The sequence below is a fragment of the Pipistrellus kuhlii genome, unplaced genomic scaffold, assembly GCF_014108245.1.
Source record: "Pipistrellus kuhlii isolate mPipKuh1 unplaced genomic scaffold, mPipKuh1.p scaffold_m20_p_1, whole genome shotgun sequence".
Lineage (NCBI taxonomy): Eukaryota > Metazoa > Chordata > Mammalia > Chiroptera > Vespertilionidae > Pipistrellus > Pipistrellus kuhlii.
Genome location: NW_023425404.1, coordinates 10915485 through 10943037, shown reverse-complemented (window position 1 = coordinate 10943037; position 27553 = coordinate 10915485). Strand labels below are relative to the sequence as shown.

Sequence of the window (27553 nt, the reverse complement as noted above, 5' to 3'; positions counted from 1 at the left end):
CAGTGTTATTTCCAGGGCCCCTCCTCCCCGTCCTCCAGAACAAGCGTATATTTTGCAGATGGACAGACAATGGCTCAGAACTCTGTAGTGCCCGTAAGTGATGTGCACCGGGGAGGGTGGATGCCAGGCCCCTGCCCGTATTTGTATCTGCTGATTACGTCAGAGCAGAGCTCCAACAGAAAAGGAACATTGGAATCCCAGTGTGTGCTGCTTTCTTTGGAATACTTCAGGAAACACATCACATTGCCTTGGTGCATTAGGATGAACCACAGCCCAATGTTTTAGTGATGTCCTGTGGGGTTGGATAATAAGGAAAGTTTATTGTAGGACCGCAGAGATTATTTCCCTCTTATGTAAGCCTCAGGTAAGGACCGACGATGTCAGATATAACACACTGTGTCTCAAAATGTAGTTTTAGGCAGCATGGACCCTGCCCCAGGCCTAAAGACATCCCTGGAGTTGCAGCCTGGAATTGTATGGTTTAAATAAACACGGGTCATTCTCACACCCACTGAAGTCTGAGAATGACAGCCACGGGTGAGTAGACTGAAAGTTGGGATAGCAATGGCTACAGCCAAAGGGCTGGGTGTGTTACACCCCTTCTAGCTCCACTGGCTCCCGTGGGTAAGGAACACAGTCCACCTGCCAGAATTGTATCAGTCTACCTGCCATGTTTATAGGGCGGGGGTGGGGGGGGCGGGGCTGAGTATCTGAGTACAGTGGGAGTAAATGATGCCACATGGAATGAAGGCTGGGAGAGAAGCACTTGGCATTGCTGGGCACGGACAACGCAGGAAAAGGTCCAGCTGTGCAAACTCAGGAGCTCAAAATGGGAGATCTCCAGAAGGAGCAAGATGCACACCCACCAGCATCCTCCACATCCTTCGACCTGAGAAATTTAGCCTAGGCTAGACTGATTTCACCAGAGGCAAAGCGATTTCCACAGAGGAGCGTGTGCCTCACCCTGCACAAGGCTGCTTCAGGTGGACATCGGTGGCAGGACGGACTCTGTGCAGCCCGGGCTCTGTGACCCACGGAGAGCTCCTGAGTTGCGCTTTTTCGGTCCCCTCCCATCCCCGAGCCCCTGGCAAGAGGCCCCTGGTCTGAGAAGGGGCCCCTGCTGGGCTCTGCCTAGGCTTCCTCTGATGGCAGAAGTGGCCGCTTATTCTCAGGCAATTTGCCACAGGCAGTGTCTCTAACTCTCCATTGATTTGGATGTTGAGATGAGATTTTCAAAATGGATGATGTTGGCCACTTACAGTGAATGTACAAATGAACGCATTTCCATATGCAAGCCCATCCCAAGTGCTTTTGCCCACAGTTAAACGGAGGTCAAATTCATACAGTGTAATGTCTGCAAGTCTGAGCCACTTCCTCTGGGTGTCTGAGAATGTTACGCACTGAAGAAAGCGGAACACAAGAGTGCGGTCTCTCAGACGGGGGAAGGCGGCTTCATGAGCCACGTACAGGCTGATCACACTAAGCCCGTGGTCGGCAAACTCATTAGTCAACAGCCAAATGTCGATAGTACGATTGAACTATCGACTCAGACTTACACTTTAGAATAAGGCTTTTACTGTCCTAAAAACAATCTTCCAGAAGAGGAAACGATCCAAGGTTCCCCAAAATTTTTTTATTTATACAAAGATTTCGAGATTAATATTTGTATTTGTCTTTATACCTCAGTCTACGCGTCTGGGCCGAGTCATTGCGTGGCACACGAGTGAGCTACCCGCGTGCCCCACACATAGCACCTGCTTCCAGGAACACCAGGTGAACACGGCCCAGGGCAGGGGGAAGCCCATAATGCCCCCAGGGCTGCACGCACCCCCATCTCGGATGTGTACCCTGACCTGGAAGGTGTCTAGCCAAATGTCCCAGGGGAAATGCCACCAGAGAAGAAGCTGAGAGGAGGGACCCAGAGGGCAGACAGGAGCAGGGTCGCTTTGCACCTTCTGCTTCTGAGTTCAATGTCCCCCTAGGGCCCCGTGGAGCTGAGGGCCGGGATCTGCATTACCGGGCCGCTTTCCCTGCAATGCCCCTTGATGCTGATGGGTGTCCAGAGGACAGTTTGCAAAATTAACAGATTTCATTCTTCATCCCAGGTCATATGAGAGACAACACTGGGGACCATGTTTTGGTAACCTGTCGGAAGTGAAATGCTTGCCATGCATAACGTGATCCAGATTCCCTAGAGCCGACGTGGGGCAGCAATGAGCAAATCTGACCTCGATCAGACATGTCTTCCGGCCTGGCCCTGTCCCGGCCACACTCTGCCTCTTCTCCTCCCCGTCTCCCCAACCCCATTGCCACACCACTGTCCGCTCGCCATCCCTCTTCCACCGTCCCACCACCTGTCCACGTCCCAGAAACATCTGTGTGTTCTGAAGAGTTCGGCCTTCCCCTAACCAGACCCACACTTTCTTTGCCACAGTGATTCTCAGAGCCAACAAGAAAGGAACGCTCCAGAAGGGAGCCTCCGTCTCGGCCATTTGCCCGACGCTGCAGCTTGTGGGCTCTAGGCTTCCAGGTGAGGTCTGTTGCTTTTGTGTTTCCCGAGGAGCAGGCAGGCCGGCTGTGGCAGTTCTCTCTCTGCTCCCCGGGCTGCGGGCGGGGCCTCAGCTGCACTTACAGGACTTCACCACCATGTTAGAGAAACTTTGCACCTTGGAGTTATTCCCGATATAGTACAGGATGGTCAGGGGCTCCAAGTCATGGGGCACACAGCAAGGCGATGCAGAGGCTTCGGGGTTCAAGAAGGTGTACACACCCAGCACCTGGGGAGGAGACATCACTTAGAAGCTGGAAAGCAAGGCCTCAGGCCTGAGACCCTCCACGCCATCTGGGGCTGCTCCAGAGACCGAGCACGTGGTCAACACCACGGACATGCGTCCAGTTGGCGTGAGTGACCAGTCCCGTTCATCCACGGAGCAGGAATGGAGAGCATCTGCACCTGCTCGTTAACAGTTTGACACATTAACAGCTATGGGGGACTTGACATTGGTCGTGGAATCCTCTCTCTCTGTGAAGAAAACACTCCTATATTGGTCTTCCCAGTTCTAATTGGCCACTTTGGTGAGAAATAGACTTCACAAAACCTTGCCATTTGGTAATTGCCAGACTAGATGTAGTGACAATGAGCTGTAAGGAAAGTGCCTTGTGAATTTCTGCCCTGGTTTTATTCCCCTAACCCCACCCACCAGGGAAAAATAAGCTGGTTTCAGGGTCCTGGACTCCCCTCCCCCTCTCCCCTTTTCTTCCTGTTGTTTCAGTTAGCTGCTTCTGCATGCTTTACCTCATCTTCCTAAGTAACTTTTCTACAGTCAGGAGGCTGGAATTACCAGAGTTCTTCAGGTGGTGGCGGAAGCCATTCTGCCCACATCACCTGCCAGCCAGGCGCACACATCTCTGACATACAGGGTGGCATGGAGCAAATTCATTCCAGAACAATAGAAACGCTTTAGACAGAGAAGATGAAAAGCCAGGCCAAAACTATGTAAGTAATTATGAAGGGGAGAATGTGCCTGAGTAGAGTTGAGCCAGAGTGCCAAGATCAAAACCTTCAGGGAAGGGATTTGACTCGCTCCAGCTCATCGTTCCCTCACTTGGCATTCAGTCCTTCATGCATCAATTTCAAACAGGTGCCTGGTCCACTCAGCCCTGGCGCTCCCTGGGGCCTGAGCCCCCTCCATACGTACCTTGCTGTGGTTTGCGTCGGCCATGTGGAAGTGGGGGCAAGGGCCTGAGCAGAAGTTGGCGTCGTAGCCCTTGGGTTCCTGGATCCATTTCCAGCCCAGATCCTGGTGGAAGTCGATGTAGAGAGGGCGCACACAGCAGTTCTCTTCCACATTGCTGCAACACAAAACACATTACAGAAACCCGACCTAAAAGCAAGCCACTGACATGAACAACTTCACAAGCAGCCCTCATCTTTCCACTTGGAGTCCCTCCTGGTCATCCTAAGACGGGGTCTAATCGATGGAACCTGGGATTCAAGTGCAAGGAGCCTTATAGACTTTAACAGAGTTTTCTGTTAAAGACCCTGGTCCCAGGGACATACCGAGCAGATATAGATGATAAATAAGAGCAAAAAGACAGAGGGGGCCCTGCTCCTTTTTACTTTATGAATCAAAGCAGAGACATAAATCGCTCCACAGAAAACCAAGCACTGAATGTTATCAGCCAACTCAGCTCAGTGGAGGTTGATTTGATTACCTTCCTACTGTGCACCCAGCCAGAAATGACCTTTAAGCTCACTCAGTTTATGTACTGTGGGAGAAGACTGCTTAGATTACATCTCAAGGCCATTGAATCAAAATGAGGCATGTCCTTCTATGATCAGACTCACGATTCCTACCCCCTCACCCCCCAATGTGATCATCAGGACATATCAGTTCTGCTGCCTGCAGAAGCCCATTGGGCAGTACCCTTGGCAGGTGGGAGCTAGTCTTACTTCAGTATCTGCTGAGACCTAGGACTTGCTGTTTCCAAGGCCAAAACCTGGCTTCTTGTGGGTTCTGAGGGTGGCAGACATTCTTTATTATCTTTTCATTCCTAACCCCCTTCTCTTGCTGCTTCCCATGACAGAGTCTAGAACACCAGATACTTGTTTTCCTGGCCTCCCTTGCAGATGGGGGTGGTCATGTAACAGCAATGACCAGACATAAGGAGAAGCATGCAGGGGATGAGGGCCAATTCTGGCAAAATATATATATATATATTTGATTCCATATAAAAGTTGCAGATAGAAGAGGAACACTACTAGCTCTGCCTCTTCTCTTTTCTTGTCGTCAGCACACACAAGCTACCTGGAGCTCCAGCAGACACTGTGACCATGAGCAAGAGCATGAAAAGCAAGGCACCATGTTAAGCGTGGCAGACTGAAGAGAGAAGGAAAGCCTGTGTCCCCGGTGGCATAATTAAGCATCCAGATCAACCCTGAGCCTGCTGCTGCCAGCCTCTTATGAACAAGAAATCCCTGCAGCCAAGAGCATCCATTCCTAACTGATTACGCGCCACACAGGACTAATCTACACACCAGCCTTCAGACAGTTGGAGGCAACCACATGCCTCTCTTACCCCTTCTGTTCCCCAAGCTCAGCATCCCTCATTCATTCGACTGCTCCTAACAAGACATGGTTTTAGAGCTAAAAACTTCCCGAGTCATTCCCCCCCCCGCACCCCCCCCCCCCCCCCGCTCTATCCAGGCACCCTCCCCTCCAGCCAGACTGACCCACTCATGCCCCTTCCTTTACTGGAAGTGCCTCCTCCTCCCATGGCCCCACCCACGCTCACTGGTCCTCCAAGGCTGGGATTCCACACCCTCTGAAACCTCCCCTGCATCCGCAGATGAGCTCCAAATTCATGAAGCACGTACCCTTCGGACCTTCTCATGAATGTGGTCATTTCTACCTTTTACTAACCGCTGTGCATGCTCCAGCAGCCCTTCGTTATAAACAAGAAGTTAAATGACTCCTAAATAAGAAAAGAGGCTCTGTGTAACCTCTTCACTAAGGCTACTAACAACGTCTGAATTAGTTCATTAATTTCTCGAGCTCAGATTGCCTGACACAAATGGAGCTGTCCAGTTTCCCCTTATCCCATATCATCCTTGGACCCTTCACAGGGAACTGAGCACTTCCCTCATGGGAATTCCTGCAAGCATTGCCCAGAGGCAAACACACCCTGCACGTACTCTGAAACAGGAGAACTGCCTGGCCAGTGTAGTTCAGTGGCTGAGCACTGACCTCTGAGCCAGGAGGTCACACTTTGATTCCTGGCCAGGGCACATGCCCAGATTGGGGGCTAGATCCCCAGTGTGGGGCATGAAGGAGCCAGCCAATCAATGATTCTTTCTCATCGTTGATGTTTCAGTCTCTCTCTTTGTCTCCCTTCCTCTTTGATATCAATAAAAAAAAATTAAAAACAAAAACTAAACATGAGAACTAAGGTGAGGCTCAGCCCACACTCTCCTGGCACTTCATCCTGGCCTCACAGAGCTGGGCTGCAGGAAACTGGGGGGCTCCCAGAGAGACAGAAAGGTTTGTAAATCTTCTTTCCTGAAGACATTTGTGAACAGCCTCAGGGGCCCTCCATTGAGCCAGGCCTGCCCACAGTAGGTGCCAGTCCAAGTGGCCTCAAGAGTTCATGGATCCTGAGCGGCCCAGGCTCACTTAAAGCAGTAATCGGTGTCCAGGGCCCGCTTCTTCCTCTGGCCGCCCTGGCCAGGGTTGTCCAGCCGGTGTGGGGGGATCATCATGAGGATGAGATGCGGGTTGTGCTGGTCCTTCTGCTTCCTGAGGCATCCCAGGTCTCCCCGGCCGTAATCGTCCTCACTGTCCACGCCTATAGGAGGGAAGGAAGGTGACACTCTCCTGTCTAAGAAAGGCAGAGTGGAGGCTGCCTTCTCACCCCATCCCATCCCATCCCATCCCATCCCATCCCTGCCCAGGAGGAGGGCAGTGTGGTCTGTGAGGAAGGAAAAGACTCAATGGGGGAACCGGTATCAGAGGAACCCACAAGACAGCCCTGGTCAGACCTCTCATGCCTCCTGTGTGTGTGTGTACATCTGAACAGACTATGGAGCCTTGAGGGAAGTCAGGGGAGAGTGGGTGGGAAGAGATCAACCAATAACTTAATTGCATATATGCATAACCCATGGACAAAGACAATGGGGTGGTGAGAGCTGGGGGTTCGGGGGGGCATGGGAATGGCTGGAAAAGGACAAGTGGGGGAAGGGGGTGGAGCACTGAGGGTGAGCAAGGTAATACTTCTAACAATAAAGACTTTTTTTTTAAGACGCAGTGAGCCTTTCCTGAAATGCTCCTGGACCTGTGAAACATCTGTCACTGAGCAGCTACCTCACATTTCTCTGGGCTGTTAGTTTAGATTCTGGGACTTGGACTCTTGTGGGTGTGAGTTCCCTCTTATGATCAGAATTGGTCAAGACACCCGGAAGTTCCTGCTGTAACTTAAGGTGTCACAATTGTAAGACATCTTGAAGAGAAGCCAGAGGAATAAGACTGAATAATCGTTCCCATTCAAATGTTTTCACTATAAAACTCAGAGGCGCTAACGGAGTGCACAATAATCAGCTTAGCAAGCAAACTCTGGGAAGAAAACCTATTTCACCTGAAAAGGTCAAGACTGAAGACTGGATTAGAAAGAGTCTCAGCTGAAAGGACATTACAGCTGCCAGCGATGGTCCATCTCCACACAGGACAGGACCCAGGGGGTTAATTTATATGTCGCTGGAGGGACTTGGACCTTACACAAGGGCACCTGGGCCCTGAGATGAATAAGAGGCCTGGGTTTCCAATTTCCTTCCCTGATGATCTTTTATGAACAAAACTGAAGTGGAAGGATTTTGTCCTGACCTGACCTGGTGGTACAGACTCCAAAGATCTGAGCTCTGAGGTTCTGTAATTAGGATGTCAAATGTTTGGCTTAAAAAATAAAAATAAAAACAGCTGAAACCTGTTTGGCTCAGTGGGTAGAGCATCGGCCTGCAGACTGAAGGGTCCCAGGTTCGATTCCAGTCAAGGGCATGTACCTTGGTTGCGGGCACATACCCAGTAGGGGGTGTGCAGGAGGCAGCTGATCGATGTTTCTCTCTGATCGAGGTTCCTAATTTTCTATCCCTCTCCCTTCCTCTCTGTAAAAAATCAATAAAATATATTTTTTAAATAATAAAAATAAAATAAAATAAAAAAGGCACTGAAACAGAGACCAGGCAGGGAGCCAACAGGCCAGCACCATTTTCCAGACAAGCCTCAGACCTCAGGCTTTGGTGTGGTTGCTTTGACCTTGATAAACCACCTGGCTTCAGGTGTGCCTGTTATCCAAAATGGGACAGGGAAGGAAAACCCAGTGCTGGTCTAGGTTGAGCACCTTAGAAACACACTGGAAAACCTGAAATGACTCTCAACTTTTTCACCATCTCATCACAAACACCCAGAGCCCTGAAGCCGTAATTCAAACCCAGGTGCCGCCGGGGCAAGGATCCAGTGGGCTCTGTAACACCCGCAGGCTCGGTAGTCAGGACCCCTCAATTCACAGCCACCAACGTCCACTGCTTTTAGGGAAGGGGAAGACAGCTATTATTTGTTGAGCATTCCTGACACTGGGTTATACACTTGTTATCTCATTTAATTTGCATAGCAACCCTGGGAAAGAGGTCCTCGCACCCCCATTTTACTGACCACAGAGCGATGGTGCCACTCGCCCACAAGATCTCACTTCTCTGACCAACCGAACAGTGTCTTCCAAATGCTAATGTGTGCTCTACATCTAGAAACTAACAGTCACACCCATTGCTTTGGGGCCAAGCATAATGACTTGAGTACAGGAGAGTGGCCATCTCTGCAAGGGAGCTTGGTCCCTCTGCCCGGGGTCTGGGAAGGGTCTCCTGTCCTGTGCACTCTGTTACCTTTGAACTTGATTTCCATCACCTCATGGATGTTTTCCAGGATGTCTCCATTGGGCTGACAGGTGTGACACGGGCAGTGAATGCTGATTCCCAGACCTAAGTTGGACTCTGCAAAATAAGACACAGAGTGGGTGAGAAAAGCACTTGGTGTGATCGAGATGTGTATGCCCCACCCATGCACCGGAGGGCCAGGGTCTCTGCTGCCACAGACAGAAGAGGGCTGTCCTGAGGGGCACAGGAGACAGAAAGTGATGCCAAAGCCAGCACAGACCTTCCCACTCATGCTGCCACACCCCATGGATTTCTGGAGGCGTAACTAGTGGGGATCAGAAAGGAAAATTTCAACATTCATCTATGTTTAAAAGATGGTATTAGGAAAAAATTGTCACATGCCTGCGTGGAAGCAAAAAAAATAAGGAGCACCCAGCCAGTGTGACTCAGTGGTTGAGTGTCGACCTATGAACCAGGAGGTCATGGTTCAATTCCCGGTCAGGGCACACGCCTGGGTTGTGGGCTCAATCCCCAGTAGGAGGTGTGCAGAAGGCAGCCGATCAATGATTCCCTCTCATCATTGATGTTTCTGTCTGTCTCTCTCTTTCTCTCTGAAATCAAAACATAAAAAAAAAGAGGAGCAGGACAGAAGATAAAAAAGTCACACCCTCTAAGACCAGTTCTGATGGGTATGACAATTAGAGTTTAGCTGCTTATTGAAAGAGGTGGTACTCGAGCCAAGGTTGAAGGGAAGAGGCAGAGGGGCTGGGAGAGGCCAAGGAAAGGGGAAACTTGAAGAACTCTGGGACTGAGAGGCAGTGATCCCAAAGGACCCAACGTAAAGGGCCACAAGATGGGAGGAAGGTGGTGGAGTCTGAGCTTAAATCAGGAGCATGCCCGAGCAAGGTCAGTGGCAAACAGGCGGCAGAATCAGTCTGAGTGGAAGCTGCCAGCATTTCTACCAGGGCTGGGATTGTTGCCATAAAGAGGTAGATCCCAGAGGAGATAAAATGAACATTACAGTTGGCTATATTTTCCTTAAGGAGCAAGGGCACAAGCAGATAAAGGTTCCTCGGAAGCTTCTTTGGGAATCCTCGTTCTGCTTCACTGGGAAGTCTGAAGTGGGATGGCTCACTGGGAGAAAGCAAACAGCTGGTGGAGACAGTTGTGAAATCGGGCCAGAAGAGCTGCAGAGGGCCATGGCCAACCGTCCAGATGGCAGGAGCTGGCGAGAACAAGCCCCAGGAATTGTGAGGTGCTGGGTTTGATGACTGATATTCTGGAGTAAGAGGGCCAGTTCTGGCCCTTTCTCCTAGGAGTTCTGGGATCAGGTGTTTTAATAACTAAAATTGGGGAAGCAAGGAGATGAGTACAAAAAGTTGAGTAAAGTGGAAGAAAAATAAGTGAAAAAAATTTAACTGAACCAGTAGTTTTGGGCAGGGATACCAGGCTGGGTTTGGTATCACATCAGTTCTGGTGGGTTTGACAATTAGAGACTCTCTTTTGATCCGGAAGCAGCCGTGGTCGGGAAGGGAAGGGAGGTGAAAGGAGTGGACTCTTGTTGGTTTAAGGCCACTGAAGGAAGGCGCTGGAGCAGCTGAAATGGGTTACATAAGACTTCTTGCTATCCCGAATCGTTAAGGTAGGCTGAGAGGGACCTGGAGCGGACAAGTTCTATGATTCTGTTAGTTGGAAAGTCAAGGTTCAGACAGATGTGCTGGGGAGAGTCAGGGTTAGGGTGCAGGTGTGAGATGATGGCTTGGCTGGACCGACCTGTGTCTAGGCAGGGAGCTCAGAGTGATGGCAATAATCACCAGCATCCCTGGACTCCCTGAGAGCATGCTTTGAGACCTCCATGCTGTGTTTGAATCTTTATAATAATCCTACAAAGTGGGAACTGTTGTTATCCTTGTTACACAGAGGACACGGAGGCCTAGGGAAATGTAATGCCTTGTCCAAGGTACTCAACCAGGAAGTGGTAGAGCCAAGATTCAAACCCAGGCAGCCTGATGCCAGAGCTACACTCCTGATTGTTAGAGACAGAGAGAGAGAAGAAGGCCAACACAGAGCACCAATGAGGATGCTCACACACTCACTGAGATGCAAAATGGTCCTGTGTTCCCAGTGTCCACCCTTCCAGGGCCCAGATGCTGGGCGTGCTCCCTGCCCCACTGCTGGGGAGGCCTGGCTCTGCACGTGGACGAAATGCAGGTGGGGTAGAGCAATAGCTCAGGGGACCCCAACCCTGGAGAAAGCCCCAGCCAGGTCTGGAACCCAGAAGGCAGCCTGGGAATCAGGCACATCGTAGGCTGTCCAATGTTTGGTAAATGAATGGAACAGCAGATAGATACGTGACTCAGTTTCCTCAGTAGTCCACACCCCCAACTGCTCCATTTGTTGCCTTGTTTGGGGCCACAGACTCGGAAGAGGCTCCTGAGCTCTACAGAAGGCAAGGTCTGTGCAGGGGGCGGGCAGCATCTGCCGAGAGGGAACGGAAGGTTCCACTGAAGAACTAAGCTCAGAATTGGCAGCGGTGGGGCTGGAGGGTGGGGGACCCATAGATTCTATTGCGAAATTATCTTTTTGATGTCTCCAGAAGGATGGAAATCATTCTCAATGCAAGCTGCTCATTGAGTTCTGCAGCTGTGAAAATAAGAACTCCTTCAGGGCGTCAGAGACATCCAGGTGGAGCTGATCAAAATCAGGCAGGGAAGCGCAGAGATTCATTTCCCTGGCCTCTCTCTGCAGCCACATCGGGCTCTAGGCGGAGTGCTGTCTGAGTCAGAATTCCCACCAGTGCTGCTGTCAGCTGAGCCACGTGGTTCTCCTGGTGCTCGGGAAGAGAGATAGGACAGATTCCGGGGACCTTGGAGCCGAGGCAGGGCCTCCAGCCCACCATCTGCCAGCTCAGCCACCAGGTAATGTCCCTTGGTTGGGGACCTGCAAACTCAGATGCCCAGAGCCCAGGCAGGTTCTGTGAGTGAGCAAAGCAAGCTGACTCACTCATGCTAAGTCGGGACTTCCAGCCTCACTCTTGGGGGACGGGGGATGGTGGGGCCTGTGGTGACATCAGGGAAGGAACCATTGCCTTATTTTCCAGGTGAGGGAACAGCGAGTGGGCGAGACGTTTGGGACGTGTAAAATTCGAACAGCTCTGCTTAGATGTCTAATAGGCCTTTCAAAGTTAATGAGCCAAGACAGAACCTTCCTCAAACATGCTCTTCTCCCAATCTTCCTATTTCAATAAGTGTTAGTTCAGTTCAAACATCTTTGAAATCACCTAGACCAGTGGTCGGCAAACTCATTAGTCAACAGAACCAAATATCAATAGTACAACGATTGAAATTTCTTTTGAGAGCCAAAATTTTTAAGCTTAAACTATATACCGTGTTTTCCCGAAAATAAGACCTACTTACATGTTTCCTTCTGAGTGAAATATAAGGCATCCCCCCGAAAATAAGGGCCCCCCTAGGCTAAACATCAGAGATTTGGTCCACTGATTCTGAAAGAAATGGAGTCACAAGAAATTCACCAGGAAATTCAGGAATTGGATTGTTATGATGATGTTCAAGAAGATGACATGATTGTCATTGAATAAATGAGTAAATTCTTAATACAGTAGGATTCACAGTTTGTCTGGTTTGTGTTGACAACCACCATACTACCTGACCGTAGACAGGTAATAAATTTCCTTTATTTTCATTTAACAATAAATGTGTACCGTATTCTTCTTCATGGAAAAATAAGACATCCCCTGAAAATAAGACCTACTGCATCTTTGGGAGCAAAAATTAATATAAGACACTGTCTTATTTTCAGGGAAACAGGATAGGTAGGGACATTGTTATTAACTTAATTAGGGTATCCCTAAGCTGGCCTTTGCTAAAGACTCAAGGGGCCAGAGAGCCACATGTGGCTCGAGAGCCTCAGTTTGCTACTGCTCTAGGCTCCTTCTCTGTCCTTATACACCACACGCAATCCGCCTGTCCTACTGGCTTCTCCTCCAAAATATAGAATAAATCCACACCATCTCCATACCCCCTGCTATGCCTAGTCAAAGTGCCTATTGCTCTCATTCAGACTGCTGTCAGGCCCTAACTGGCATTCCTGCTTTTCCCTTGACCTCAGGGCAACCAGAGGGGTATGTAAACCAAATCACCTCACCCCGTATCCCCAGCCCTGCTTCTAACCCTCCTAGGATAGCTCATCACACTTGGAATAAGTACTTAAACCTGACCATGGCCTGACAGGTCCGTACGGCCCCAGCTACCTCTCTGACCCCAGCCCACTCGGCTCCAGCCATGCCAGTCTGTCTGCTGCCACTAGAACAAATCAAGCTTGTTCTCGCCCGGGGGCCTGGGCCTTGCTGTTTGCTTTTCTTAGAACATCCTTTATCCTGACTCTCCCAGGCTGGTTCCTTCTCCTCACTCAGACCTCAGGGCACAAATTCCCTCTTCTTAGAGACCCTCCCTGAGCATCCTATGTTGGATCCCACCCAGTCATTGTCACATTGCCCATTTTCTGTTCTTCGTGGTGCTTATCACTCTCTGAAGTTCTTCCTTGTCAATACGTTTATTCGTGTATTATGTGTCTCTCCCACCAGAACCAATGCCCCATAGGATCTGGGGTCTCACCTGTCTTGTTCACTGCTGAATCCAGGACCTGGCGCAGTGTGAGGAGTTAATAAATACGAGGTGAGTGAATAAAGGAAGAACACACAGGGAGTCAGTGGCAAAGCTAAGTCTTAAACCCAGATCCATTACTCCCCTCATTTTGTATTCTCCCCTCTGTTTCATGAAGGATAAAAGGGCCATAGGCTCCTTTCAAAACGCTTATTCTCAGAGCCAACCTACCTCTTCGAGAGAGCCATTCACGCACAGTGTCAGTGACGTCAAAAGACAGCCACTCGGTGGTGCCCCGCGTGGGCAGGTTCTTGCCGCCAATGTAGCGTTGCTTGGCGATGTGCTCATCTGGACGGAGTATCTGCAGGACAGAGACAGAGGTAGGATCCCAAGGCCCGGACAGAGTCCCACAGGCTGTGTCACAGTGCAGGGCAGGTGAGGGGAGCAAGAGGAAAGCACGTTTCTGAATGCTGCTTTGAGCACTAAAGCACGTGTCAAACACAAGGCCCGCGGGCCAAATCCGTCCCGCCAGGCCTTGCAATGTGGCCCGCATCGCGCTGTCATCACTGCACTCTGCTGCGTTTCCATCACAATGACAGTTTATGACTGTTCAGTAAACCATTCGGCCCGCGATTTAGGCTGGATTTTAGATTTTGGCCCCTTCTCTGATTGAGTTCGACACCACTACTGACTAAAGTAACGCTCAGTCCTCTTAGTGGCACACAGAAGCGAAGGCTCGGAGAGGCAGGATTCCTACTCAGGTCTGCCTGGGCTTCCCACCAGGTTGGCTTCTGTTCTGGGAGGGGGCTCACCTGAAAGAGCTCGATCCTCTGCTCGTTGCGCTTGGAGCTGGGGTTGGGCACCCTCAACACACGAAATTCTGCTCGGAACAGGTTGGCTCCATTTTTCTCCACTGAAGACACGTTGAAGCGGAAAACCTTGCAGGTAATTCCTTTGGGGCAGACAGCCAACTCACCTAGGAGACAAAGCAGCGGGAGGGGAGCATCAGGAGTGAGACCACGGGAGCAATGTGATAGCAACAGACACTCGCCAAGGGGCCAAGGTCCCACCTGTGACCTTTCTGGAGGCTTGAGGCCTCAGACCTAAACATGCAGATAGGAGGAAGATCCTCGGTGGCCCTGGAATCACACACAGACCTGAGAGAGGAGCAGAGAGGCTCCTGAGCCCCCGGACATGGCACAGAAGGCAGGCCAGTCAACTGTAATCACCTTCCTCCCATTGCCTTAACATCATCTCCAGCTTGCTTTCTGGCCTGCCCTTCTTATCTTTTAGAAAATACAGATTCTCAGGAGACCTCAGCTGTCCCTCCTATAGTTTAATCATCTCATAGCCAGCGGGTTCATTCCTTCATGTATTTTTTCATTCATTTGTTTTATTACTACAGGCCCAGTACACAAAATTAGTGCTTGGGGTGTGTGTGGGGTGTGGGTAGATGTGTGTACCTCAGTCTAGCCTGCACCCACTCCAATCTGGGACCCCTCGAGGGATATCCAACTGCTCATTTAGGCCTGATTCCAGGGGAGCAGTTAGACATCGCTCTCATAATCTATGACTGCTGGCTCGCAACTGCTCGCCTGCCCATCTGCCTGATAGCCCCTAACCACTTCTGCCTGCCAGCCTGATCACTCCCTAACCACTCCCCTGCCAGTCCAATTGCCCCTAACTGCCCACCCCTGCTGACCCAGTCACCCCTAACTGCCCTCCCTTGCCAGCCTGGTCATCCCTAACTACCCTCCCCTACTGACCTGGTCACCCTTAACTGTCCTCCTGCAGGCCTAATCGCCTCCAACTGCCCTCCCCTGCCGGCCATCTTGTGGTAACCATCTTGTGTCCATGTGGGGGCAGCCATTTTTGACCACATGAGGGCGGTCACCTTGTGTGTTGGAGTGATGGTCAATTTACATATTATACCTTTATTATATAGGATTAAAAATATTTTTATTGATTTCAGAGAGGAAAGGAGATAAGAGAAAATAGTTGATTGGCTGCCTTCTGCACACTCCACATTGGGGGATTGAGCAGGAAACCAAGGCATGTGTCCTGACCAGGAATTGAACTGTGACCTCCTGGTTCATAGGTCAATGATCAACTGCTGAGCCACACTGGCCAGACACAAAAAATGATAAGACATGGCCCCTGCCTTCAAGGAGGTTAGTATACAGGGGAGATCATTAACACATGGGCCCAAATAACGGGACCAGAGGGAAAGTGTTGAGGGCTTGCAGAGAAGCCCAAGATACTGCAAAGAGATCAGAGGAGGGAGAAAGCAAAGAACACTTCATAGAAGAAGAGACATTTGAGTTGGGTCCTGCAGGAGGAGAGAGTTTGAAGGTGGAGAGGAAAGAAATTTCACGAGTAAGGTCTGCTGGAAACAAAGGCAGGATGGGGAGGAAATGCAGGTGAGTAAGAGTGACCGCAAGCAGCCGCACTGGAGCAAATGAGATCCAGTTAAGACAGTAGATTGGGAGCCACATGCAGGGAGGCTGAAATATCAGACCGAGGGGTTGGATTTTATCTCATTAACAGTAGGGAGACATGGAAAGTGTCAGAGCAGTTCAGCGACATAACCCACAGCGGGTTTCAGACCTAATGAGGCAACATTGGTCTGGCAAAGGGCCCACATCTCCTGCCTGGCAGACAAACAGGGGCTTAATGTTTCTTCAGACCAAGCTGGTCCATCCCCATGGCTCCTTTCTCTCTAGGAGTTTCTTTTCTTAACTGTCCCTGCTATACCAGCCTCCATCACCCCACGGCCTCTTAGTCCCTGTTCATGAGACTAAAAGCAGTGAATGCTCTTCCCCACCCCTGACAGCCAGATAAAAGAAAGATCTTATCTTTTCTCCTGTACACACTTGACAACCTCAAGCTCTGAGCAGCATTAACACCCAGAGAAAAACTTTCTGCACAAATGGTCACAGAACTTGAAACTCAAGCTCAGAGACCCAGATTCCACACATAATGGACATGACTGGAATGAGCTCATAATCACCCGAGGGGTGGTTTAGGAAGTCACGACAAAGCGGGAAGGATCAGAGGCCTGGAAATGAGCAAATGCGCTACTGATCTTTAGGAAAGGATGAGTGAGCGTTTCTGGAAACTGCCATCTGGTGGGCCTGACACTGGTTCTTAGGAAACTAATGGAACAGATGTTAGAAAAACAAATGTGTGAATGCCGCCTAATGAAGCCCTGATTAATATCAATAATTGGCTTTGAAAGAACAAATCCCGCCAAGTATGCCCTGAAAACCGAAAAGAGGACTCATGATGGCAATTTAAATTTTAAGTTTGCAAGATTATAACCCTCCAGACATGGAGAAGCTACTTGGACCGGCAACCCTCTTGAGTACTGACATCCTTGGTTCTGGAGGGAGCTGTCATCAACATGACTTCAGTTATAATAGCACCTCCAGGAACTATTGAAGGAGGGAGGAAAGGATATGTCAATGCAATGTGTGTGTTGCCATAAAAAGGAAAAGGGGAACAGAAAAATGGCACGTGCCAGTGAGGAGTCCAGACAACGGGTAGCCAGGAGATGGGGGAGCAAGGAGCTAAGAGAGTCTTCAAGACACCCTACTGACCATCCCTCCTTGATTTCTTCCAGCCCATCAATTAGATATCTGTTCCCTAAGAAGGACTGACTCCTCTTGTTGGGAATTTCAAGGAGGTAAGAAGGTAACTTTTTTTTTTTTTTTAATCACTGGAACCTACAGATTTCTAACAGTTAGATCAGATGTCAGGGAGTTGTCTCCCTTCAGATAAAGAAATGGATGTCCAAAGGGGTCTTAGCCAGGTCACACTGGAGCAGATTGACACTAATAAGCAGAGCTCAGGCACAATTGTTATTGATGTAAAAAGAACTTCCTGGGAGAGAAAAGGAAATGTGATCATCTTCTTGACCATTAAATTCACTGAATAATAATGATGTTTAAATCATTTGTGGAATAAGTCAGAGTGTAAATAAGTAACCAAAGTGTAATAGCACAACCTTGCATTGCACAGAACTTGTATTAACTCAGTTGACCCTCTAACAATCTTTGAGGAGAATGAGAATAAGTAAAATTTACCATTTTACAATTGAGAAAAGGGAGCATCAGAAAAGAACAATGACTTCTGCAAGGTCACTCAGCCAATAGGTGGCAGACGGGGGATTTGAACCAGGTCCTCTGATATCTTTTATTGAAGCAGACACTCTGAAGTCTCCTGAGAGGTCATCCAGTAGAGAGATGGTTTCACCAACAAAAGGGGGCAGGGTTCCACAAAATGGGTCTATGGATGCCAACCTGTGCTTCCGACAAGAGCCAATTCCCAGTCAGCTTTGTGGCCAAACTCCTGCTTCTGCAGAACACTAGTATTCCTGAGAGCTGGGCGAGAGGGCTGACCTTTACAAATTAAATCATGACCAGCTTTTTCCATTACGCACAAACTATATAGATCGATGGCTGCCATTTTCTCTTTTGAGAGAAAAACAAGAAGAAAAAAAAAACATTTATGAGAGTATTCATGGAAAAACCTGGAAACAGCTGACTGTGGTTTTGGGCCATGCCATTTGAAATGTTTGCAGACACCTGGGCTCATAGCTGTGCCTTTGCTTGTATACATCATCTCTGCTAGGAAAAGTACTGCCGGTTCCAGTGACCGGACTACATATATCAGTGTGGCCGAGCTTCTTTATCCCTGCAGTGCGTTATGATCACCTGGAGACCTTTAAAAACAGATGCTGCCTGGACCCACTCCCCGATACAGATTCTCACTACATTGAAGCGTAGGTGGGTCCAGAGCTTGCTTGCTTTCTTTTCTTTTCTTTTTTTTTTTTTTTTAAGATTTCCAGATGATTCTAATGTGTAGCCAGGGTTGAGAACCACAGTTTATAGTGCTTTGCAAAGGGTGCCATGGCTTCCAGATGTTGTGGAAGTTTGAGAAACCACAGCTTTAATGGTTTAACCTTTCAATGGATTAACCTTTAAATGTATTAGACATGTTGTTTGGCCAATGCATCATTTTTTTTAAATTTTTGAGTAAGAAGACAATAAGCATTTTAAGCTAGTGTTAAAAGTTGGAAAAGTTTACAGAAAGATGCAGATTTTCTGCTGTTCTGGGAAATGTTCTAGTCAAGCTGGACTAGAGTCCTAACTGCAAAACTCAGCCCAAACTGAGCTGTGGGTACCCCTTCTTTTTTCTTTTCTTTTCTTTTCTTTTCTTTTTTTCTTTTCTTTCTTTTCTTTCCTTTCCTTTCCTTTCCTTTTCTTTTCTTTCTATCTATCTATCTATCTATCTATCTATATATATATATTATTGTTTTTTTTTACAGAGAGGAAGAGAGAGGAATAGAGTTAGAAATATTGATGAGAGAGAAACACCGATCAGCTGTCTCCTGCACACCTCCCACTGGGGATGTGCCTGCAACCAAGGCACATGCCCTTGACCAGAATCGAACCCAGGACCTTCTTGTCCACAGGCCAACGCTCTATCCACTGAGCCAAAACAGTTTCAGCTGGGTACCCCTTCTTAATGGGTGTGTGCCCTCCAGACCCCCCACCACTACCTAGCCACCCACCTTCCCTATGCACTCTCATCTCTCCATGACCTGAGACCTGTGCAGTCTGCCATGACGCTTGGGCTGTGACTTTTCTGCTGGGTCATTGGCATTAACTGCCCAGCCTCTGTGGGCACTCCTATGTGCAGCCCCTCTTAGGGAAGGTTGTGCCCTAGCTCATGGAGCCTTCCGCTTCTGCGAGTTTACGAAGCAATAGGAAGTTTGACAATACAGAATAGCCAGAGATTCTGATTCTGTAATGGTGGGCCTGGGAATCCAGCCTCCCCACTCACCTATCCTCTGGACTGCATAAGAACAAATACTGACTTGGTTGGGGGAGAAGGGCATTGGCACTAAAATAAGGTGAGCAGACATCCCGCTTTTGGCGGGACAGTCCCGATTTTGTCCCGCGGCATTTTAAAAAAGTGCCGATTTTTGGACAAAAATGGGGACTTTTTAGAAACGCCTCAGGAGGCGGGACAAATTGTTAAAAATCGGGACTCTCCCGCCAAAAGCGGGACGTCTGCTCACCTTACACTAGAACAAATGAGTTCTCTGGATACATCTTTTCATTTTCAGAATGAACACAATCTAAGTGTAGCAGCCAAGAGAAAAGAAAGGCTAAAAAAGCCCAAGTTTTCTCAGCGACTCTGGGCTTGGCTAGCCGTTTTAGCACCGCCCTTGGATGAAAATAAGAGTCTCCCACTAGACAGAGGTAATTAGAAGGCAGGAGACAAAATGACACAACCCTGGGGATATCTTGATAACACGGGTAACCAAGGAACTGAGAAAGCCACTTCTTCCCCAACAGCGGGTCAGAGAAAATCTCAACCCACTTCCCATAGCAAAGTCCTGGAGAATTATAAAAGGGATTACAGTCTTGCCTTCACTCTCTGGCGGAGACTTATGTTGAATCATCCCAGATGGAACCATAAAAATTGTTTCAGCTCAAAAGGACTTTAGAGATTATCTCTGACTTTACAGCTGAGGAAACTGAGGCTCAGGGAGGTAACCTGACTAGCTTCAATGCGGTGCACTTGCATAGTCTGCTTGAGACTCTTCATTAGATAAAGAAAAACCCTTTGCTCTGCCGGTGTGGCTCAGTGGTTGAGTATTGACCTATGAACCAGGAGGTCAAGGTTTGATTGCGGATTGGGTCACATTCTCCAGGTTTCAGGCTCAATCCCCAATGGGGTAGGGGGGAAGGGGGCGTGCAGGAGGTAGTAAATTAATGATTCTTTCTTATCATTGATGTTTCTATCTCTCCCTTTCTCTCTAAAATCAATAAGCAATATTGATTTATATATATATATATATATATATATATATATATATATATATATATATAATTTTATTTTTTTAAACTTTCGCTGAATTTGGGGGAAGTTTGGAGCAATGTGAATCCCCTGGCCATAAAATAAGGCAGAGCAAAGAAAGAAGGCACTCAGTTCAGTGCTCTGCAATCTGCCCCCAGGGTTACTAAGAGAATAGCTCCTATGCCCTTCTGCTTGGCCCAGCATGTGATTCATTCATGCTATTAATCAAAATTCTATAGGAGCTTACAGGTTAAAGGTAGGACTTACAGATGTGTGTTCTGCACATTTGCATTAGTGCTTCACAGCGTGCCTTCCGCAGGCAGAAGGTCTAGGTGAGGGTCCCTGATCTTTTGGGGAAAATTACTTAACTGATGCAGTCCCCTCATCTCTCAGCTCTGTGCCCTTTCTCCTGCATCCCAGGAAGTGACTCCTTCCTGCTCTCAGCTCTCTGGGCATTCCTGCACCTTGCCCCAGCTCCTGCCAGCACTTCCTGCCCAGTGCCTGCTCACTGGTGAGGGAGGGGGCTGAGAGTGACAAAATGGGGACTGGAATGCGTTCTCATCCCCTCTCAGCAGAGGCTCTGGCACGGAGACCCCGTGAGTGCCCCACCACAGACCCAGCACCACCTCTGCCACCTTCTCCACTTCAGGACAGGCTCCCCTAACCTAAGCTTCTGATGATGGCTCTCTGCTCTGGCTCAGCATCTGTTGGGCGTATGCATCTGCCCACTGTCTTCTTTATAAGCAGTGTGCCTTGTGTGTCTGCCTCTCCAGGGTTGGCTCAGCACCTGACCAGCTGCAGGGCGGGCCCAGGCTGTGTCTGCTCAGCCTCTGTGTCACCTCCAACAGCTGCAGAGAGTCTGGGCCTGCTTCCTGTTTGCACCTGCAAGCCTCCTTGGCATTGCCCGTGTCCCACTGGGCCCTGCCCATCCCCACGACATCCTGTGTGGCATCTGCTCATTGTGCCAGGGTTTGCTGCCCCCTGCCTGACCACGGCTCCCTGACTATGGCTCCCTTGCCCCAGCTCCTCGGCACTGACGGGAGCCTCCTGGGAGGACACACTCCCTGACCCACGTCCCTTCTGCACCCACAGCCACACCTCCCACCCACCCACCCTTCCCAGGATACGCAGACACAAAAGGGCCACCAGCGACCATCTACACGTGAGAGCCACAGCCCCGCCTTCCCATGCCCACAGACTGAGAAGGCACCCATTTGACACATGCATTTACCTACTGTACACATCCAGGCTATCCATTGCCATAAAGCACACGTCCGTGTGGACAGAGGTGTGCGCCCTTCCCCCATGCCCGCAGCTCACGTGGGTCACGTGTGTGGCGGAGACTGAAGGATCCAGACAGCAAGACGATGCCTCTTGCCTGGGCCTCAGAAGCGTGACATACATTCATGTGTAGCTCTCCTTCCCCCAAAACTGGAAACACTGAACCGGACACGTGTCGCAGTGAGTTGTGAAAAGCAGGGAGAAGACGGAATCTCCCCAAGTCTTGGAACTCACTGTAGGGCTTGAGAGAGAGTGCGGCCCTGCCCCTTTCTGACACCTAGATGCCTACAGTCACCGGTCCGTGCTCATGTGCGACCGAGCACATATGTTAACGGGACGACACCATGCAATTCCGAGTTAAAATCAGCCAAGGATGGGATGTGAGTTCGGCAAGCCGCTCAGCTCCAGGACTGCCGGGCTCCCAGAAGTGCCAGGGTCTTAGCAGAACGGCTCTGTCTCCCTCCCCACCCACCTCTCCAACCCTGACTGTGCATCCTGCCTCCTGCCCTTGGTGTGGGTGGACCAGGCGACCCTGCTGTGTGGCCACCACCGGGCCCCCCTTGGTGGGACTCCCTACTCCCATTCAGACCCTCTAGAGCAGACACCCCCATGAAAACTCAAACTTACTGTGTTCCGCCAGCCCCTGGATCATGTCGAATTTATGGATTTCTTTGGCATAGTACTCCCACTCGGTGTTTTCCTGAGTGCAGCCGTCCTCCCTCTCCTCCAGCAGATCCCTGGTGCTGTTGTACAGGGCCAGGATCTGGTAGGGGACGTGGGTCATCACCGATGGCTCAGGGGGACTCGTGAGCCTGAGCTTGCTCAAGATCTGTCCCCTAATGGCTTCCACGCGCTTCTTCTTGATTTGGCTGAAGTCCAAGGTGGTGCAAGTGGACAGAGAAAGGCTGACCGTGGCAAAGTTCAGCAGGGCCAGGACCACCAGAGCCCTTTGCAAGGGCATCTTCATGGGCGAGCCGGGGAGAGAGGCCGGGAGCGGGGGGGGGGGGGGGGGGGGGGGGGGGGCTGTGAGGCCTGGCGAGGAGGAGACCCCAGCAGGCGTGCAGGAGGAGGGAGGAAAACCAGGCAGCCTCCCTAGATCCAGAAGACTGAGGCTTGGCAAGAAGGTGCATGAACTCACTGCACATATGCACACACCCTTCTTTTTCTATTTCTCCCTGCCGAAATTTTATACCTCCCTGCGATGACGTCTCTGATGCAGGAACCAATGGTCCCCCTCAGGTCTGCCTAGCCCAGGACCTTTGGACACATTTCGCTAAAGTGTTTCATTCCCAGGCATGAGTATGGAAGGGCTGGATAACATTTTACTAAAGCTACTCAGTTCATCTTTTTTATCTTAAAAAATAAAATTTATAAAGGACAAAGATAATGCTAGCGATGTCTATCTAGAGGGCAACCTTTTCCTAAGAACATCTAATCTCATTCCTTTGGACCTTGCCACAGGAAATGACATTTTCCTTATGTTGCTTCATATGTGGTGTCTACAGATGGAATCAGTTGCCAGACTTCGTTTAGTACAAAGTCCTATGTATTTTGTCCATTATAGTATTTCTCTGTGAGTATTATTTCACATTTAAAGCTTGTATAATGCATGCATAGTGGAAGCGGTGTTGATAGTACTGAAGAACCAGTAACAAAATGTGTGATACAAAAGGAGAACTCCTAATGGGTGATAAAGGCTTCTAATTAGGTAAAAAAGTTTTAAGAATTTTTAAAAGTCTACTTGAAGGAAGCATACATTCACATTCTAACTACCGATTTGTGTTAGTGTTTGTAATGTTTAGATAAAAATTTTTAGGTCTTCATTTATTTGTAGGCTTACCCTCTGAGCAAAAATATGCTTGTGCTCATCTTGTATTCGAGTGGTTTTTTCACTTTGAAAGTACAAGTGCTCTCAGATGTCCATCTTGTGACAATCTTCGGACCAACGGGATGGTTCTGTGCCAGAATTCTACACAGAGCCCCCAAGGCCATGCATGGTATGGCTCTTGGTGTCCTAGCCTCCTTTCTCCACTCTGTTTGCTCTCTATGCCTTAGCCATACTGACTTCTTCCCTTTCCTCAAATGTGCAAACCTTCTGGAGGGGTGCAGTGTCTGGGAGAGGGCTCAGGTAGAGTCAGGCTTCCCGTTCATTCTGTTCTGTGCAACTCTTCTACTACTTGCCATCCAGTAGGAGACATTTGTTAAACATTTGATGAATTTAACAAGGAAGGAAGCAAAGACTGAGAAACCAGATGCTTTTCTGATTCACTCATATGGACCAATGCGAAGCACCCGGATGCCCCAATTCCTTGCTGAGAATACTTTCAGCAGAGCACCTGGACTCTGCTTTGGGATATTCCCCTTCTCTGAATCTAGACTTGCACTGGCATTATTAGAAAGTTTTTTCCTGGCATGAGAGGAGAATCCAAGATGGCTGCACAAGTAAATACCTAACCACAGCTGCACGCAAAAATTTCAATAAAATACAACTAAAATATAAAATGTACATTACCCAGAACTATAGTAAAGTCGACTGACTAGAAATTCTACAACGAGAAGCAAGGAGAAAACCAGAAGGAAGAGCAGAGGAGCTGTAAAAGCCTAAGGTACAGAGACACTGGGCACGCGCTGAGAGGACAGAGCCGGAGAGGAGGAGTGGCTGAGTGCCTGGCTGGCGTTCCCTAGCGGAAAGGAGATAAAAGCTCCGACTGTGCTGAACCACAGACCCAACAGCGCTGAACCCCAGTTCTAGGCCAGACCCTGGGGACACAGGCTCAAACAGAGGGAGTGGAGGCTGTGAGGGGGAATCCCAGGGGAGCAGCCAAAGGCAGAGTCCCGGAGATGCACACATTGCGCACAAGAGGACGGACTGTTGACTCTGCTGCTAGATTGCCCTGGCAGGAAGGAGACAAAGGCTCTGGACTGTGCTGGGCCCCAGTTCCGACTGCTTTGAACCCTAGTTCTAGGCCAGACCCTGGGGACCCAAGCTCATCCAGAGGGAGCTGGGCTGTAAGGCGCAATTCGGGTGGCGCGGCGAAAGGAGGTTCCGGAGGTGCACACGTTGCGCACAGAGAAGGGACGGTTGGCTGTGCCACGGGATTGCCCTAGTGGGAAGGAGACAAAAGCTCCAGACTGCTCTGACAGCCACCTCCAACTCCACTTCCAACTGAACTGAACCCAGTTCCGGGCTTATTGGGGGAGAGCCTAGACTGGTAGCAGGGAAAAACTGAGGGCACCTTTCTCTCAGAGGTGCTTGCAGTGACTACTGAAGGACCCTGGGGAATAATGAGACTAAGGAGCCGCATAGGGCCGGGCTGATGGAAGCCAAGGCTGTAGGCTCCACCCTGATACCCCGCCCCATCCAAGCAGAACACAGAGACTTTTAAGGCAACCAACTCAGGGAAGCTCCGAAAATGCCGAGACAAGAAGATAGATCACAAACGAAAGAAATGGAGGACAAAAAGTGACTGGATATAGATTTCAAATCTACACTTATGAAGTTTTTCAAGAATTTCCTAGAAAAGGTCGATAAGACCTATGAGGATGTGAAAAGAGATCAACTAGAATTAATAAGGAATCAATAAGAAATAATAAGGGATCAACAAGAAATAATAAGGGATCAAAAGAAATAAAGAATACATTGTCTGAAATAAAAAATATTATACAGAGTCCTAAAAACAGAATGGAAGATTGCAAGAATCAAGTCAAAGGTTTGGAACATAAAGAGCCAGAAGGCACTCCTCCACAGAAGCAAGAAGGCAAGAGAATCCAGAAAGTTGAAGATAATGTAAGAAACCTCTGGGACAACTTCAAGCGAACCAACATCAGAATTATGGGGGTTCCAGAAGATGAGAGAGAGCAAGATATTGAAAACCCATTGAAAGAAATAGTGACAGAAAACTTCCCCCACCTGGTGAAAGAATTAGACTTACATGTCCAGGAAGCGCACAGAACTCCAAACAAAAGGAATCCAAAGAAGACTACACAAAGACAAATCATAATTAAAATTCCAAAGAGCAAAAGACAAAGAGAGAATATTAAAAGCAGCAAGAGCAAGGCAGGTAGTTACCTATAAAGGAGCATCCATACGATTGTCAGCTGATTTCTCAACAGAAACCATGCAGGCCAGACAGAAATGGCAAAAATATTCAAGGTGATGAATAGTAAGAACCTACAGCCAAAAATAATCTACCCAGCAAAGCTATCACTCAGAATCGAAGGCCAGATAAAGAGCTTCACTAATAAAAAAAAGCTAAAGGAGTTCATCACCGCCAAACCAGAATTATATGAATTGCTGAAGGGGGTTCTTTCGGAAGAGAAAGTAAATAAAGATAAAAATTATGCACAACAAATATGTAACTATCAACAAGTGAATCTAAAAACCAAGGAAATTAAAAAAATACAACTGATGAACAATATTAACTGTAGAATATAATAGAATCAGAGGTATGGAAGAGGAGTGAACTGATGATTCTTGGGGAAAAGGGGAGAGGGGATGTGGGAAGAGACTGCACATAAACTGTGCACCTATGGATGAGAACAATGGGGGGTGGGGAAAGGGCAGAGGGTGGGGTGGGAACCTGGTGGAGGAGAGCAATGGAGCGGGGTGGGAAAGAGGAACATTTGTAATAATATGAACAATAAAGATTTATTTTTTTTTAAAGTTTTTTTCTGAAAAAGTAATTTAACAGGCGAAACTGGTTTGGTTCTGGATATAGCATCGGCCTGCAGACTGAAAGGTCCTAGGTTTCATTCCGGTCAAGGGCATATACCTTGGTTGAGGGCACATCCCCAGTAGGTGGTGCGCAAGAAGCAGCTGATCAATGATTCTCTCTCATCTAAGTTTCTAACTCTCTATCCCTCTCTCTTCCTCTCTGTTAAAAATAAATAAAATATACTAAAAAAAACAAAAAACACCTTCATGAATTTGAAAATATGGTTGTCACCACAGTGAATAAATGTTCTTCAGCACCCATACTGATCAAGCCTCTGGCAAGCACTCTTCACACGTAAGCTCATGTATTGAGATGAGGTGGTGAAAATAGAAGCCTTGGGTGGCCCATTTCTGCCTCCTCCTCTCTTCCATCGGAGCCTCTCCCTCAGATTGTCAGGCCCCCGGACATGGACACCCGGTGGAAGGCAATGCCAGTATGTTGTGGAGCCAGTGCCACGGGCCTGCCCTCTTGTTGCACCTCTGGTTCCTTGTCCTCTGAAGCAGCAGCAAGTCTCCTGGGCCCTCTGGGGACCTGCCGCACCCCACATACTCCTTTTGGCTTCCATGGACTCAGAATTCTCTTTGTTCCCTTTGTTTGGGTCAGAGGCGGAGGTGAGTGAACAGCACTTCAGTTTCCCCTTGGGTTCGCAGAGATGAAACATCTCGGATTGGTTCTTTGAAAATACAGCGGTCCTCGACCTCTGCAGTTGTTTTGTTCTTTGTCAGGCCATGCAGGAACCCTTGGTCCCCCTCAGGTCTGCCTAGCCCAGCACCTTTGGACACATTTCGCTAAAGTGTTTCATTCCCAGGCATGAGTATGGAAGGGCTGGATAACATTTTACTAAAGCTACTCAGTTCATCTTTTTTATCTTAAAAAAATAAAATTTATAAAGGACAAAAATAATGCTAGTGATGTCTATCTATCATAGAGGGCAACCTTTTCCTAAGAACATCTAATCTCATTCCTTTGGACCTTGCCACAGGAAATGACATTTTCCTTATGTTGCTTCATATGTGGTGTCTACAGATGGAATCGGTTGCCAGACTTCGTTTAGTACAAAGTCCTATGTATTTTGTCCATTATAGTATTTCTCTGTGAGTATTATTTCACATTTAAAGCTTGCATAATGCATGCATAGTGGAAGCGGTGTTGATAGTACTGAAGAACCAGTAACAAAATGTGTGATACAAAAGGAGAACTCCTAATGGGTGATAAAGGCTTCTAATTAGGTAAAATGTTTTAAGAATTTTTAAAAGTCTACTTGAAGGAAGCATACATTCACATTCTAACTACCGATATGTGTTGGTGTTTGTAATGTTTTGATCATGATTTTTAGGTCTTCGTTTATTTGTAGGCTTACCCTCTGAGCAAAAATATGCTTGTGTTCATCATGTATTTGAGTAGTTTCTTCACTTTGGAAGTACAAGTGCTCTCAGATGTCCATCTTGTGACAATCTTCGGACCAACGGGATGGTTCTGTGCCAGAATTCTACACAGAGCCCCCAAGGCCACGCATGGTCTGGCTCTTGGTGTCCTAGCCTCCTTTCTCCACTCTGTTTGCTCTCTATGCCTTAGCCATACTGACTTCTTCCCTTTCCTCAAATGTGCAAACCTTCTGGAGGGGTGCAGTGTCTCAGAGTGTGCTC

At 48.6% G+C, this 27553-nt stretch overlaps 1 protein-coding gene across 1 annotated transcript; it reads right to left on the bottom strand.

Annotated features, from left to right (window-relative positions):
* Positions 1–1528: 1528 nt before the first annotated feature.
* On the bottom strand, positions 1529–22183 carry LOC118715117 (transforming growth factor beta-3 proprotein-like). Its single transcript, XM_036430838.2, has 7 exons — positions 21820–22183; positions 13854–14017; positions 13273–13402; positions 8429–8536; positions 6174–6345; positions 3699–3852; positions 1529–2777 (listed from the first exon to the last, which is right to left on the bottom strand). Exons 1-7 carry the CDS (start codon positions 22157–22159, stop codon positions 2619–2621), a joined length of 1227 nt encoding a protein of 408 aa, XP_036286731.1. The 5' UTR covers positions 22160–22183; the 3' UTR covers positions 1529–2618.
* Positions 22184–27553: the final 5370 nt, after the last annotated feature.